At 40.6% G+C, this 16,606-nt stretch overlaps 1 protein-coding gene across 2 annotated transcripts in view; it reads left to right on the top strand.

The window, feature by feature from the left end:
- Positions 1-16,606, top strand: part of LOC132817944 (ena/VASP-like protein) — a 267,584-nt gene that overhangs the window by 244,602 nt on the left and 6,376 nt on the right. For both annotated transcript variants that reach the window (XM_060828496.1, XM_060828497.1), the window contains exons 8-11: positions 189-322; positions 2,854-2,914; positions 3,190-3,250; positions 11,959-12,019. In XM_060828496.1, the coding sequence (XP_060684479.1) occupies positions 189-322; positions 2,854-2,914; positions 3,190-3,250; positions 11,959-12,019 (317 nt within the window). The remainder of the gene's footprint in view (positions 1-188; positions 323-2,853; positions 2,915-3,189; positions 3,251-11,958; positions 12,020-16,606) is intronic.

Consider the following 16,606-nt stretch of genomic DNA (forward strand, 5'->3'; position numbering starts at 1 on the left):
GCCTACTCCTGTTTCTATGTTATGGTAATCTATATTAACATAAGAAGTATTACAAGTTAAAATTTCAGATGTTATTACTTAGTACCTTGAAAGAATATGATTTGGTAAATTGAACAGTTTATATTAAAATGTGTAGCAAACAGAGATTGTTCCAAATCATAATCTTCCATCTCTAAACTTGTTCACAGCCTGAAGAAGGTTCAGGAAGCTCCAGTCCTGGGGGAGTGTCAAAGAGTGAGACCAATCGGAACAGCTGTGGGGCAGCAGCAGCTGGGGGAGGAGGAGGATTAATGGATGAAATGAATAAACTGCTCGCAAAACGGTATGTGCTAAGCTAGTGATAGCATGATCTATATGTGTGATGAACTAGACAAGTTAAGAACAAATATTACAGAGAAATATTGTATAATCTATCATGTAATGATAGGTGAACCTGATGGAATTAACTGGTTGGAAAAAATGGCACCAGTAATAGCAGATATTTAAACCCAGGTTGTATAGGTACAGGGAAAGACTAAGAGTTAAGATGATGTATGAACATTATGTTTCCAAGGATAATTGGGAAGATGAGAGGAAAATTACTTTGAAACAAACTATGAAACATAGAATAAATATCTTGTATAGGAAAGAAGGAGATTAGTTTAGAAAAATTAGGAATTACGGATGACAATTAATATGAATGAAGATGAATTTAAAGCACACACTTAAGGAAATGACGTAAAGAAGAGAAAGACTTTTTCGAGATAAAGAGAGACATTTTGATGTGTCAGTAACAGGATAATAGAGCAATTATTTTATTGTGGAAATTGGAAGTCTGCCTTTAAAAGATGATGAATGAATCATTCATGAAGACCCTTATTCAAAATGAAATTGCATTAAATTGCAGGCCAGACTGTTGAATGTGTTTGGGAAGAGGAACAAAGCCACAAACCATAATTATTGCAAACTCTTGCAAGGTGCATTATACGGAAGAAAAGTAAAACACCAATTGTTACATCTCTACTAAAAGAACAGCTGAGATAATGCAAGGGATGTGATTGGCCAGTTTTGATCAATTTCTAGCATTCATAATGCAGAATGGAATTGACAAACACTGAAGGCAGGATGTTTAGTTGATCATGAGGCCAGGACCAGAGATGACCAGGCCCACAAACTGGCACCATCGGCTGATTCAGTGAGCCACAACCATTTTCGAGAGGCTGGGTGAGCATTGGAATGCATCACCTTCTGTTTAGCCGTGGGTTGACAACTAAGGACAATTAAGAGATCTGTTAAAACCCTCTTTCTGCAACAGCTGGGATTTCCAAAAGCCATTTGGACTTTTCACTTTAGTTTGAAACATAGCCAGTGGATTGAGACAAGCAATTGAGGCAGTGGCACAACTATTCCACAAGGTACCAATATGATGACATCCATTCACCATAGCTGCCAGGACACATCTGCAGTCATTGGTCATCCCATGTACAGTTTCCCTTTTATTCAAGCATATAAATTAGGAACAGAAGTAGGCCATTCAGCCCAATAATCCTGTTTTGCCATCCAATAAGATTTACTTGTAACCTCAAATCCTTATTCCCGTCTACCCTGATTGAGTAAAAAATATTCAAAGATTCTGCTTCCACCACCTTTTCAGGAAGAGAATTCTAAAGATTCACAAACCTCTGATGGAAAATAGTTTGCCTTATCTCTGATTTAAAGGGACTACCCCTGAATTTTAAATAATGAGCCCTAGGTCAAGGCTTTCCAATATAAGGAAACATTCTGCTCACTTCCACCTTGTCAAAAACCCCCCGGATCTTTTACATTTCTATTACTTCTCTAAAGTCCAGTGGATACAAGCCTAGCTTGTCCAACCTTTCCGAGTAAGACAATCACGCATCCAAGGTAATAATCTAGTAACCTTCTCTGAACTACCTCTAATGCATTTACAGCCTTCCTTCATAAAGTGACCAAAACTGTGTACAGTCTCACCAGTGCCCTGTATAACTGAACCATGATCTCTCTACTTTTGTATGTATTTCCTCTCTCAATAAATGTTGACATTCTAATTAACTTCCCTAATTTCTTGCCATATCTCCATGTTAACCTTTTGCAATTGCCGCAGAAGGATACCCAGATCCTTCTGCATCTCAGAGCTGTGCAATCTCTCACCATTTTGAATTTTTTTTAAAAAATTACCTGCAAAAACAAACAATTCCACATTTTGCCACATTTGTACTCTATTTGCCACATCATTGCCCACTCATTTAACCTGTCAGGAAAAACTCCACAGAGGCTAGTATCCTGTCACCAAATCACCCTTTATTTACATGTGAAGAGTCCTTGACACTTCCTCAGAGCCAGTTCTCAGAGTGAACAGAACCTCTGACACTCCTGTTTATATCTGTCAGCCAAGGCTCCTTGATTGGACCAGATTAACAGCCCCAGTGAGGGAACTGATGTTCTATGATGTCCACCTGGCTGAGCTCGATACCATCACTACGCCATCTGTTTCTTCTTTTAGCCTTCTTCAGTCCCCTGAGTTGAGCCAACTACAAAAAGTGGACAAATCATTGAAGCTGATTCTAAACAGAGCCTGACTATGTGCAGGGAGCATGGTTGAGTTAACACTGAAAAGCAGTGGCACAGCAGAATGAAAAGAAATGTACTGAATATTTTCACTTATTCACTTACCAAATTAAAATGCTCTCCAGCATAATGGGTAGAAGACCTTTTTACAAAATGCGAGAAAAATTTCAGTTTACAATTAGTCACTGGAGCAGGAAAAAGACTCGCAAAAGTTCTGTTGCAACTGGCCTAATTATTTTTAACAACAACGTAAGACTGAAATGTGTTTATTTTCTCCTTTTTCAGGAGGAAAGCTGCCCAACAAACAGATAAAGCAAGTGACAAAAAAGAGGAGGAAACACAGAATGTGTGTAATCAGCTTTTCATTACCTTATTATAAGCACATATTAGGTCAGATTTACATAATGGTAAATGACCAACTCATGCTGCAGATATAAAGTATTACTGACATGTAATCAAAAGATAAGGTTTGATCTAAATGACAAAAGGACAAAGAGTAGTTAACACAAAGCTCTTCAGCAGCATTAGTACAAGTTATTAAAAAGAAAAAAAACAGTAAAATACCTTTTTGACAAGGAAAATCATAATAATTAGAATTATTGCTGTTATTATCTTAACCAGGAGGATGCAAGCTCTTCGCCTTCACCCAGTTCACGAGGTCCTGGTTTGCAGAATTCAACAGGTGAAGTCTGTAATCAATTATTTGTGGAATTATGAATGTGAACAAAATTTGGGAGATGGAAATTGCAGCCGTTTTGGGAATGTTGTACCTGTAAATTTCATACACACTGCGGTCATGTGAATTACAACAGCCTAGAAAATGATGCGGGAATTGCAATGATAGGCTGAATATGTGGAAGATGATAGTATGTTCATGCCATCTCATATTCTACTTCCCCCTCACTCACAATTACTTCTAATAATCAAGCTGCAGATGGTTTAAATATATATCTGATCTGTTCATTCCTTGTTGTCAATAGAATTTAGTATCTTTGTCCTTCTGAAATCTAGAAATTTAGAAATCTACCTGGCCAGGCAGTGATGAAATAGCAGGAAGACAGTATGGGGAAGAATGTCACATTCACAGCCACTGATTCAAGCATACATACTTGAGAGGTTAACTTAGAGGTAGGAACTGAACATGGGGAGATACCCAACCTAAGTAGTCTGAAGCTAGGGTAGGGGAGAGTATGGTTTAAGTTATACTCACCTGAGAATGCAATAACACATGGATTCTCTGATGAATGTTGGCAGGAAGCTTTGAGAAGTTGGACACCACCTTGCATAGAGCTTGCAGTCTCTCATTTTCAGTATGGAAATAGTGGGCCCATTGAACTTCCATACTGTGGGACTGAACATGTGGTAGCAGCTGATAGCTGATACCTCAGCTTCCACTGCGGCATTGCAGAAAAAACTTAGCTGAAAGTCAAGCAAGCTCAATTTTCTGCCATGAACCTTGAGACTGCGGCCAATGTGGCAGATGTCAGTGCTCAAAGGGGTTTGCTGCATCTCACCATCTGACTCCAGAAAGAGAAAATTATAAGATATTCCCCTCCTTTTGCATGCAGAGCATCAGTGGCCATAAAAATTATGAGATGTTGGAGGTGATGCCCACACCAGCCTTAACAGGTTTTGGCTTGAAAAACTTCAAAGCCCTGGTCACAGTTACAGCCAGTGGTTATGCCAGTCTTGCCCTAATTTAGACTGCAGAGTGACCTGCAACAGGTGGCACATTTCAATGAACAGCTCCTTCATGAAACTGAGTCTTTCTCATTGAGGTTAGGGAATTTGTGGCTGAAAATATGTCCTCTTGCTGAGAGCATTTTCTCTCTCCTCTGTTTTTGAATAGCTAACCTCTTCTGTTCATTCTTCCTTATTGTGCAACACAAACTGCACCTTCAGTGGTTGGGAATATGTCATAGAGTCATAGAGACTTACAGCATGGAAACAAACCCTTCGGACCAACTCGTCCATGCCGACCAGATATCCCAACCCAATCTAGTCCCACCTGCCAGCACCCGGTTCATATCCCTCCAAACCCTTCCTATTCATATACCCATCAAATGCCTCTTAAATGTTGCAATTGTACCAGCCTCCACCACTTCCTCTGGCAGCACATTCCACGCTAGTTCTCCCTGTATTCCATGAGATCTGACCTTGCTAATCAGTCTCCCATGGGGATCTTTGTCGAACACCTTACTGAAGTCCATATAGATCACATCTACTGCTCTGCCCTCATCAATCCTCTTTGTTACTTCTTCAAAAAACTCAATCAAGTTTGTGAGACATGATTTCCCACGCACAAAGCCATGTTGACTATCCCTGATCAGTCCTTGCCTTTCCAAATAAATGTACATCCTGTCCCTCAGGAGTCCTTCCAACAACTTGCCCACCACCGAGGTCAGGCTCTCCCTTGGATAGTTCCCTGGCTTGTCCTTACCGCCCTTCTTAAACAGTGGCATGACATTTGCCAACCTCCAGTCTTCCAGCACCTCACCTGTGAGTATTGATGATACAAATATCTCAGCAAGAGGCCCAGCAATCACTTCTCTGGCTTTCCAGAGAGTTCTCGGATACACCTGATCAGGTTCTGGGGATTTATCCACCTTTACCCATTTCAAGACATCCAGCACTTCCTCCTCTGTAATCTGGACATTTTGCAAGGTGTCACCAGCCATTTCCCTACAGTCTATATCTTCCATATTCTTTTCCACAGTAAATACTGATGCAAAATACTCATTTAGTATCTCCCCCATTTTCTGTGGCTCCACACAAAAGCCGCCTTGCTGATCTTTGAGGGACTCTATTCTCTCCCTAGTTACCCTTTTGTCCTTAATATATTTGTAATAACCCTTTGGATTCTCCTTAATTCTATTTGCCAAAGCTAACTCATGTCCCCATTTTGGCCTCCTGATTTCCCTCTTAAGTATACTCCTACTTCCTTTATACTCTTCTAAGGATTCACTCCATCTATCCTGTCTACACCTGACATATGCTTCCTTCTTTTTCTTAACCAAATCCTCAATTTCTTTAGTCATCCAGCATTCCCTATACCTAACAGCCTTCCCTTTCACCCTGACAGGAATATACTTTCTCTGGATTATTGTTATCTCATTTCTGAAGGCTTCCCATTTTCCAGCCGTCCCTTTACCTGCGAACATCTGCCTCCAATCAGCTTTTGAAAGTTCTTGCCTAATACTGTCAAAATTGGCCTTTCTCCAATTTAGAACTTCAACTTTTAGATCTGATCTATTCTTTTCCATCACTATTTTAAAATGAATAGAATTATGGTCGTTGGCCCCAAAGTGGTCCCCCACTGACACCTCAGTCACCTGCCCTGCCTTATTTCCCAAGAGTAGGTCAAGTTTTGCACCTTGTCTAGTAGGTACATCCACATACTGAATCAGAAAATTGTCTTGTACGCACTTAGGAAATTCCTTTCCATCTAAACCTTTAACACTATGGCAGTGCCAGTCGATGTTTGGAAAGTTAAAATTCCCCTACCATAATTACCCTATTATTCTTACAGATAGCTGAGATCTCCTTACAAATTTGTTTCTCAATTTCCCTCTGACCATTAGGGGGTCTATAATACAGTCCCAATAAGGTGATCATCCCTTTCTTATTTCTCAGTTCCACCCAAATAACTTCCATGGATGTATTTCCGGGAATATCCTCCCTCAGCACAGCTGTAATGCTATCCCTTATCAAAAATGCCACTCCCCCTCCTCTCTTGCCTCCCTTTCTGCCCTTGCTGTAGCATTTGTATCCTGGAACATTAAGCTGTCAGTCCTGCCCATCCCTGAGCCATGTTTCTGTAATTGCTATGATATCACAGTCCCATGTTCCTAACCATGCCCTGAGTTCATCTGCCTTCCTTGTTAGGCCCCTTGCATTGAAATAAATGCAAGTTAATTTATTAGTCCTGCCTTATCCCTGCCTGCCCTGACTGTTTGACTCACTTCTTTTCTCAACTGTACCAGTCTCAGATTAATCTCTTTCCCCACTATCTCCCTGGGTCTCACCCCCCACCTTACTAGTTTAAATCCTCCTGAGCAGTTCTTGCAAATTTCCCTGCCAATATATTAGTCCCCTTCCAATTTAGGTGCAATCCATCCTTCTTGTACAGGTCACTTCTACCCCAAAAGAGCTTCCAGTGATCCAAACATGTGAATCTTTCTCCCATACACCAGCTCCTCAGCCATGCATTCATCTGCTCTGTCCTCCTATTCCTGCCCTCACTAGTTTGTAGCTCTAGGAGTAATCTAGATATTACTACCCTTGAGGACCTCCTTTTTAAATTTCTGCCTAACTCTCTGTAATCTCCCTTCAGTATCTCAACCTTTTTCCTTCCTATATCGGTGGTTCCAATGTAGACAATGACGTCTTGGCCCCTCTCCCTCGTGAGAACATTCTGCACCTTCTCTGAGACATCCTTGATCCTGGCACCAGGGAAACAACACTTGATCAAGTTCTGGGGATTTATCCACTTTTATGTGTTTCAAGACATTCAGCACTTGCTCCTCTGTAATATGGACATTTTTCAAGATGTCACCTTCTATTTCTCGACATTCTATATCTTTCATGTCCTTTTCCACAGTAAATATTGATGCAAAATACTCGTTTCATGTATCTCCCATCTCCTATGGCTCCACACAAACATCAGAACAGGAATAGGCCATTCAGTCTCTCACACCTGCTCTGCTGTTCTGGATGACTGACTGACTGTCTACCTCAAAGCTGATGTTCCACACTATCCCAAAATACCTCGTTGTTAACAAGATGTAGACATCTATGGATCTCAATTATACACACACACACACACAATGACTGGGCTGGCACAGCTATCTGGTCAGGATTCACTAACACCTGACTGCAAAATTCCTCTTGATCTCGGTCCTAATTGGCTTGCTCCTTATCCTCAATAGTGTGCCCTGGTCCTAGATGCCTCCCCCTTCCACAGCCAGAGGCAACATCCTATATACATCCCATCCCATCCTGAATGGGATCTATCCCACCTTACTGGCGGAAGTGAGAGTCAATAGCTTGGGCCTTAATAGATATCTTTGCAGCATCCTTGAACATGGGTGAGGCCCCGGAGAACTAGAGAATTGCTAATGTTGTCCCCTTGTTTAAGAAGGGTAACAGGGATAATCCAGATAATTAGAGACCAGTGAGCCTGACGTAAGTGTTAGGGAAGCTGCTGGAGAAGGTCATGAGGGATAAGATCTATTTATGTTTGGAAGAAAATGGGCTTATCAGTGATAGGCAGCATGGTTTTGTGCAGGGAAGGTCTTACCAACTAAATAGAATTCTTTGAGGAAGTGACAAAGTTGATTGATGAGGGAAGGGCTGTAGATGTCATTTACATGGACTTCAGTAAGGTGTTTGATAAGGTTCCCCATGGTTGGCTGATGGAGAAGGTGAAGTCACATGGGGTCCAGGGTGTACTAGCTAGATGTGTAGGGAGCTGGCTGGGCAGCAGGGGACAGAGCAGTAGTGGAAGGGAGTTTCCAAAATGGAGAACTGTGACCAGTGGTGTTCATCAGGGATCCGTGCTGGGAACACCGTTGTCTGTGATATACATAAATGATCTAGAGGACGGTATAGGTCAGAGATGGGGAACCTTACCGTGTTGGAAGGCCGCATTATGTTAGTTGTAATCTAATAAGGCCGCATCCAAGAAACCTCAATTATACATTCTTCAGAATTCACATTATTTTGTAAAAATCTAACTACTATGTACTAACTAAAATAAAAGAAAAAATGTTAATTCTAAAGTTAACTAACCTTTTAATGACTTTGTTATGACTTCTTTTTGTAGGAAAGCACTTGAATATTTGGCTGCAGCATGGAGGTCTGCAGTTTTAGCTGATCCTCTAGCTGGGTATCCGTCATTTGGGTGTCTTGATTTTAGTTAAGTGGGAGAAAGTAGATTCGCAGCAATAAGTGGTTGAAAAGCATGTTGCAAAATTTAGATTCATTCAAAAGGCAACACACAATGGCCTAGAAGGCCGCATGTGGCCTTAAGGCCGCAGGTTCCCCACCCCTGGTATAGGTGGTCTGATTAGCAAGTTTGCAGATGACAGCAAGATTGGTGGAGTAGCAGGTAGTGAAGGGAACTGTCAGAGAATGGAGCACAATATAGATAGATTGGAGAGTTGGGAGGAGAAATGGCAGATGGCGTTCAATCCGGGCAAATGTGCAGTGATGCATTTTGGAAGATCCAATTCTAGAGCTAAATATATGGTAAATAGAAAAGCACTGGAGAAAATTGATATACAGAGAGATCTGGGTGTTTAGGTCCTTTATACCCTGAAGGTGGCAATGCAGGTCGATAGAGTGGTCAAGAAGACATACGGCATGCTTTCCTTCATTAGACGGGGTACTGAGTACAAGAATTGGCAGGTCATGTTACAGTTGTATAGAACTTTGGTTCAACCACATTTGGAATACTGTGTACAGTTCTGGTCATCACATTAACAAAAGGATGTGGATGCTTTGGAGAGGGTACAGAGGAGATTCACCAGGATGTTGCCTGGTATGGAGGTCGCTAGCTATGAAGAAAGGTTGAATAAATTAGGATTATTTTCATTAGAAAGACAGAGGTTGGAGGGTATGTGATTGAGGTCTAAAAATCAAGAGCAGTGTAGACAGGGTGGATAGCAAGAAACTTTTTCCCAAAGTGGGGGCTCAGTTATTAGGGGTCACGAGTTCAAAGTGAGAGGGGGAAAGTTTAAAGGAAATATACGTGGAATGTTCTTATGCAGAAGGTGGTGGGTACCTGGAATGCATTACCAGCAGAGGTAGTAGAGGCGGGCACAATAGCATCATTTAAGATGTATTCAGACAGATATATGAATGGTCAGGGAGCAGAGGGATACAGATCCTTGCAAATTGCTGCTTGATATACTCACAGCAAGACTGTCCTGCACCAGTCCTTTGTGTTCTGAAAATATTCATGAAGACATTAATTATTTTCACTCCATATTCACTTTTACATATTCAGTTTAGTGTGTTGTTTAGTGTGGACTCCTGTGCCCTCTTCCCCACTTGCTCCTCCTCTTCCCCACTACATCTTGACCAATTTTCTGAAACATTGTAAGTTTATCAAGAAACATTATTTTGAGTCATTCTCTAAATTTCAGTTTGAAAACAATTTTCATCTATGTGATTTTTATAATATAATACTATTTCCCTTTGTGGGAGAAAGCCACTGTGCCTTTTGCTGTCCGCTTCAGTATCTTTTCAAGCATTTCATTAAGATGTGCACAACTTTAACTTCAAGGCATGCCAAAACTCTGCATGTTTTCTAAGTATGAGATCACAAATCTTTCTTGAGTCACAATCTCCATGGGCAGCTATTTATATTTCAAACATTATGTACATCTCCCAGTGAGATCTGTAATCCTTTTAAATGTATTTCTATTGGCATCAAATTCTTTAGTGTCTGCACACCTTGCTGTTAAGTGAGGTTAAATGTGTGTGGGAGCGTTTAGATATTTTGGTTGTTCATTTGGTTCCGAATGAATGCGTTTTGTATTGTCCTTGAATTACAACAAAATAATTAAAATGTTATCTTGGAATAGCCGAGATTTACTGGAAGCAAGGCCAGTTTTAAAAACACAAACTTTGAAACAATTAAACTCATGATATTACAGAGATGTACAGCATGGAATCAGACCCTTCAGCCCAACCTGTCCATGCTGACCAGATATCCTAAATAAATCTAGTCCAATTTGCCAGCATTTGACTCATACCCCTCTAACCCTTTCCTATTCATAAACCCATCCAGATGCCTTTTAAATGTTGAAATTGTACCAGCCTCCACCACTTCCTCTGGCATCTCAATCCATACATGCACAACCCTCTGCATGAAAACGTTGCCCCTCAGGTCCCTTTAAATCTTTCCCCTCTCACCTTGAAACTATGCCTTCTAGTTTTGGACTCTCCCACCCTGGGGAAAAGACTTTGTCTACTCACTCTATCCATGCCCATCATGGTATTATAAACCTGGATAACTTCATCCCTCAGCCACAAAGGTCCAGGGAAAACAACCCCAGCCTATTTAGCCTCTTCCTATAGCTAAATCCCTCAAACTCTGGCACATCCTTGTAAATCTTTTTTGAACTCTTTAAAGTTTTCCAACATTCTTTCTATTAGCAGGGAGACCAGAATTGCACACAATATTCCAAAAGTGGTCTAACCAGTGTTGTGTACAGCCACAAGATGTCCCAACTCTTGTACTCAGTGCACTAACCAACAAAGGCAAGCATACCAGATGCCTCCTTCACTGTCCCCATCTACCTACAACTCCATTTTCTTGTGGAATTATTTGTACTTTGGTGTTATTGTGGGTTCTCGAAATCGTACAATCCATGACATGATCTTAATCATAATCTTGTAACATCTGTCGTAAAGGCAAGTTTCAGGAGTTGTTTAATAAAGAGAAAAAGTACCTCTAGTACTAAATGACTAAATGCAATGGTTGATTGTAGCAAAACATTCAATTTGATTCTCACCTGTGCTGAATAAGCCTATCTCAACAATGGCAACAATTAGAATGGTACTATATCACTTTAGTTTCCCTGCATTAGAGCAGATAATAAATCACTGGAATTTCCCACTCCTGATCATTGTCCAGTGACCATTGCTAAAATAAGCATACAGTTGGGTATGCTTAAGACCAAATTGGGTTAACTGTGATGCCCCTTTTTTAAAATTCTTTCATGGGATGTGGATGCAATTGCTCAAAACTATAATGTACTTTTAAGTGGCGAATGTTTGTTACTTGATACTGAAATAATATTAAACGATACAAAGAAATAGATGTTAAAATTATACCTAACAAAAGGTGCAGCTTGACACATTTGTACAGAGGATTACAAAAGTCTTGTTCACATGTCCACATTTTTTTTTAGACTGAAGGCCAGTTTGGGATCACAATTCCATCAATACAATGGGACAGTTTTCCATAAATAGTGTTGAACATTGATTTAATCAGTAGAAGTTCTGGGTATACCCTGTATATGAAACTGAAATTGGAGCTCTCGTAAATTGTTTTCAGGTAGAGATAATTTCTTTTGTATCTGCCACAATACCAATTCCACATTTGAGCTAGATCAGCACTTATGTGCACAATAGCCTGAAAGGCAGCTGTCCTACTGTTACCAAATGGTACAAATCTGGCAGTATTGGAGATTATCAGCAGGAAAGCAGCTCCCTAACACAAACAAAGAACATTTGGTGTAGCAGTTCTGCATAATGTCATGTCCAGTCCCTTCCAGCAAAATACACAATTGTCCAGTAATTTGTCTTTTTATTGAGAAATTTACAACAAATTAACATTCTTGAAATAAGCAAGTTATGTTGTTAAATATTTCTCAACAGATACTGGTAAAAAGCCATGGGAAAGGGCCAACTCCACCGAAAAGACAGGAACTCTTTCAAGGTGAGCAGTTAAAGGATGAATATAAATTTGACACTTTGAAAGCAGGTTTTTAATAAAATACTTATTTATGAGATTTTGCTAAATGGTGACAACCAAGCTATAGTCGATGTGTCAGTTTTTTGGAAAAATATCCAGAGGGACTACCTAACATTTATGAAATGATGTTAATTGCGCCTGGCAAACTGTCTGAATTCACTCACAAATTATTTTGGGATGTGTTGGCATAGTGGGTAAAAACATTGCCCTTTGACCTTCCAGAAAATAAAGGCAGGCAGCATACTGATGTGAAATAGTATTCCCCCCTGAGCTTAGGTGGGCTAAAAATAATGCAGACTAAATTCTGTTTTGCAGCTGACCCATGGATTGATACATGAGGTTCACTCATGTCTGGCATTGTAGATCTGCTTTGTAGTTTTAAGTGGGTGTGTTAAGTGCTCACAATCTGACATTTGAGAATGAGGTCAGCTTAATGATCCTAGTAATTAGACTTAGTGTCAGTCTTGGCTAGCACTCACCCTCAGTCAGAAGTTTGAGGTTCCAGTCCCAGTGTCGAGGCTTCAGCAGATAATCTAGATTGACACTTCAATGTAGCACTGCACCATGGGCTATGCTGCCTTTAACATGACGCATCTGCCCTCTCAGTGGAACATTATAATTATCATCTCGCTAGTTAAAGAACAGTAGAATGGCTGTCCTTATGTCCAATGTCACGAGAAATGATTATCTAGTTATTACAAAATTAATTTTTCTAGCATTTTGCTGTGTGAAATTTGATGACTGTGTTTCCCCACAATGTACGGTGATTATACTTCAACAGTGCTTAATTGATTGTAAAACACTATTAGACATCCTAACATCATGAAAGGTGATGTATAAACACACATTCTTCTTTATTTGTTAAGTGTTTCAAACAAGCATCATGCCAAAGGTAACAGGATTCATGATTCTTATTTCTGTACATTTTCTGTGGTTGTAGGATTGAGCTCATTGGATATAATTGTGATATTGTACATCAGGCACTATCTGTGCATTTTTCCTGCAAATGCCTGATAATACAGTATTGTGTAAAACACTCATTCATTCTCTTTTGTCATCGTTGGTATCCTTCACAATAATGTGTACAACCACATTTGAGGAGAGTTTTGAATGTTATCACTTACAATTAAGAGCAAGAAATACTTCCCATTTAAATAGAACAATTGTTGTTGTTCCACCTTCTCATCAACAACTGGATGGTCACTGGTAACTATTCTTATGTCTCATGTCTTCTTTATATTTTGGAACTGCTTCTTGAAGCCTGGGGTTCTGGATGGTGTGGAGTCTATCTCAGCTATTCCCAATTCTTTTTTTGACTGCAAGGTGTTCTCTAACATCTGCAGAAGGTTTGAGGAAGACACTGAATGACAAAGCATGTTGCCAGGCTTCAGTGTCAAGTTTGCTTTTTCAGAGTTTTTTTTAATCTATGTTTATATTTGGAGTCTACTGTATTGTCAACTGTATAAGTGGACCTGAGAGTCACCAGAGGCAACAGTATTGCATCATTTACAGGTGAGCCACAGACAAAGTGGGGTCTGCAGTTAGTGCCTGTGTGGTGACGCCGTAGCTAGAGTGTATTTTTGGTTTTGATGCCATGCTGTGTACTGAGCAATGCCTTCCACCCTCAAGGGTAGGGAGAGGAGACAGGTCCCAAGCCTACTTCAGTTGAAATGGAAATTGAACCCACACTATTGGTGTTAATCTGAACCATATGCTAGCCATTTAGGCAACTGAGGTAACTGTACCCCACATTAATGTTAGTCTTACTTTAATGTGTCAGATCCATGCATCAGTGTAATAAATTCAAGAAGTGCTGGAATTACTTAGCAGGTCAGACAGCATCTGTGTGTAGAGAAGTGGACCAAGTTAATAGATCAATTTGCCTTTCTGGAAATTGAAAGGGATCTCATACATTAGCTTGAAGCAAAATATACTACCCTCTCCAGTATCATTTTTGGAGAAGGGGGACATTTAATTGGACAAAAGGGTGACTGGTGTGAGCATTGGTGTAATGATATTGTTATTGGACTAGTAATAAAAGACCCAGGCTAATGCTCTAGGAATATGGGTTTAAATTCAATTAATAAATCTGGAATCAAATGCTAGTCTAATGATGACTGCAAAACCAGTGTCAATTGTAGCAAAGAAAATTCTAGAAAATCTGCCAACCTCCCCTGGTCTGGCCAATTTTAACTCCAAATCTACAAAAGTGTTGGTTTCTCTTTAATGCAAGGTCCTCCTTTGAAGCCTTATGCAAAATATGGAAGAACTGTCTCACAGACTATTCAAGTCATCCTTGATGTTGTCATTCTTATATCAGAAAGACAATGTCCCAATCACCATCATCATCATCATTCCTCCACCAGGGGTGGCAGTGCAGTGATATACAATCAGAAAGGAATTGCCCGGGGAATCTTCAACATTTACTCCAGACCCTGTGAAGTCTCATGGCATCATATCAAACATGGACAAAGGAAACATCCTATGATTATCACCTACTGCCTCCCCTCAGCAGCTCTCAACATTCGTCACCAGGAGTGACTTGATAATAGCACCACTGATTGAAATGGTTAATTCTGAAAGGACATAGCTACTTGACTGAGTCTGCAGCTTGTGATGAGGAAACCAACAAGAGGGAATAATTTACTTGATGTCTTCCTCACCAATTTGCCTGCCTGTCCGTAACAGTATTTTTGAGAGTGACCATTGCACAGTCCTTCTGGAGGTGAAGTCCCACTTTCACACTGAGGGTACCTTCTGTTGTGTTGTGTGGCACTTTCACTATGTCGAATAGGATAGATTTTTTTTTGGATGCAACGACTCAAGACTCGGCATTCCTAAGGCACTGTGGCAATCAGCAACAGCAGAGCTGTATTCAAACACAATCCATAATATCATGACTGAGTACAACCCCCACATTACCATTACCATCAAGCTCGAGGTTCTACCTGGTTCAATGGAGAGTGCAAGAGGGCATTCCAGGAACAGCACCAGGCATACATAAAAATGAGATGTTGTTCTGGAGAAGGTACAATACAGGATTATGTGTGCCAAACAGCATAATCAAAATGAAATAGAGCTGAGCAATTCCACAACAAACTGATCAGACCTAAGCTCTGCCACATCCAGTCATAGATGATGGGAGATAATTAACCTAATTACTGGAGGAGGAGTCTCCATACATAAACCATCTTCAATGATGAAGCAGTCCAACACATCAGTGCAAAGGACAAGGCTGAAGTATTTGCAACAATCTTTAGCCAAAAGTGCCAAGTGGGTGATCCATCTCAACTTTCTTCTGAGGTTGCGTCCAACATGGATGCCAGCCTTAAACCAATTCAGTTCACTCTATGTGACCCCAGGTGCTGGGCACTGACAACATTCCAGGAATAGTACTTAAGATTTCTGCTCCAGAGCTAGCTGCACTTCGAGCCAACCTGTTTAAGCACAGCTACAACATTGGCGTCTACCCAGCAATGTGGAAAATTGCCCAAACATGTCTTATGCACAAGAAGCAAGACAAATCCAACCCAGTCAATTACCACTCCATCTGTCTACTTTTAATCATCAAGCAAGGTGATGAAGAGAGTTGTTAACAATGCTATCAAGCAGTATTTGCTTACCAATAACCTGCTGAGTAATGCTCAGTTTGGGTTCTACAATGGCTACTCAGCTCCTGATCTCATTACAGCTTTGGTCCAAATATAGGAACTGAGAAAGGGTATCAAGAGTGACTGCACTTGATACAAAGGCAACATTTGACCAGAAGTGGCAACCAGGACCCTGAACAAAACAGGAGTCAGAAGGAAAGGGAGACAATCTTTTCACTATTTGGCTGGCGCAAAGGAAGATTGTTGCAGTTATTGGAGGTCAGTCATCTCAGCTTCAGGACATCACTGCAGGAGTTCCTCAAGGTAAGACCATAAGAAATAGGAGTGGAAGTAAGGCCATTTGGCCCATTGAGTCCACTCCGCCATTCAATCATGGCTGATGGGCATTTCAATGCCACTTACCCGCACTCTTCCCGTAGCCCTTAATTCCTTGCTAGATTAAGAATTTATCAATCTCTGCCTTGAAGACATTTAGTGTCCTGGTCTCCACTGTGTTTCATGGCAATGAATTCCACAGGCCCACCACTCTCTGGCTATAGAAATGTTTCCTCATTTCCATTCTAAATTGACCCCTTCTAATTCGAAGACTGTGCCCACGGGTCCTAGTATCCCCGCCTGATGGAAACAATTTCCCAGCGTCCGCCTATTCTAAGCCATGAATTATCTTGTAAATTTCTATTAGATCTCCCCTCAATCTTCTAAAGATTGTCCAAGGGTAGTGTCCAAAACTCAATCATTTTCAGCAGCTTGATCGATGACCTTCCTTCCACTGTAAGGCCAGAAGTGGGGCTGGTCACCAATGATTGTACATTGTTCAGCACTACTTGTGACTCCACTGATACTGAAGCAGTCTGTGCCCATGTGCAACAAGAAATGGACTAAATCCAGATTTGGGTTGATAAGTGGCAAGTAACATTCACACTACACAAATCCCAAGCAA

Source organism: Hemiscyllium ocellatum, chromosome 8, assembly GCF_020745735.1.
Source record: "Hemiscyllium ocellatum isolate sHemOce1 chromosome 8, sHemOce1.pat.X.cur, whole genome shotgun sequence".
Lineage (NCBI taxonomy): Eukaryota > Metazoa > Chordata > Chondrichthyes > Orectolobiformes > Hemiscylliidae > Hemiscyllium > Hemiscyllium ocellatum.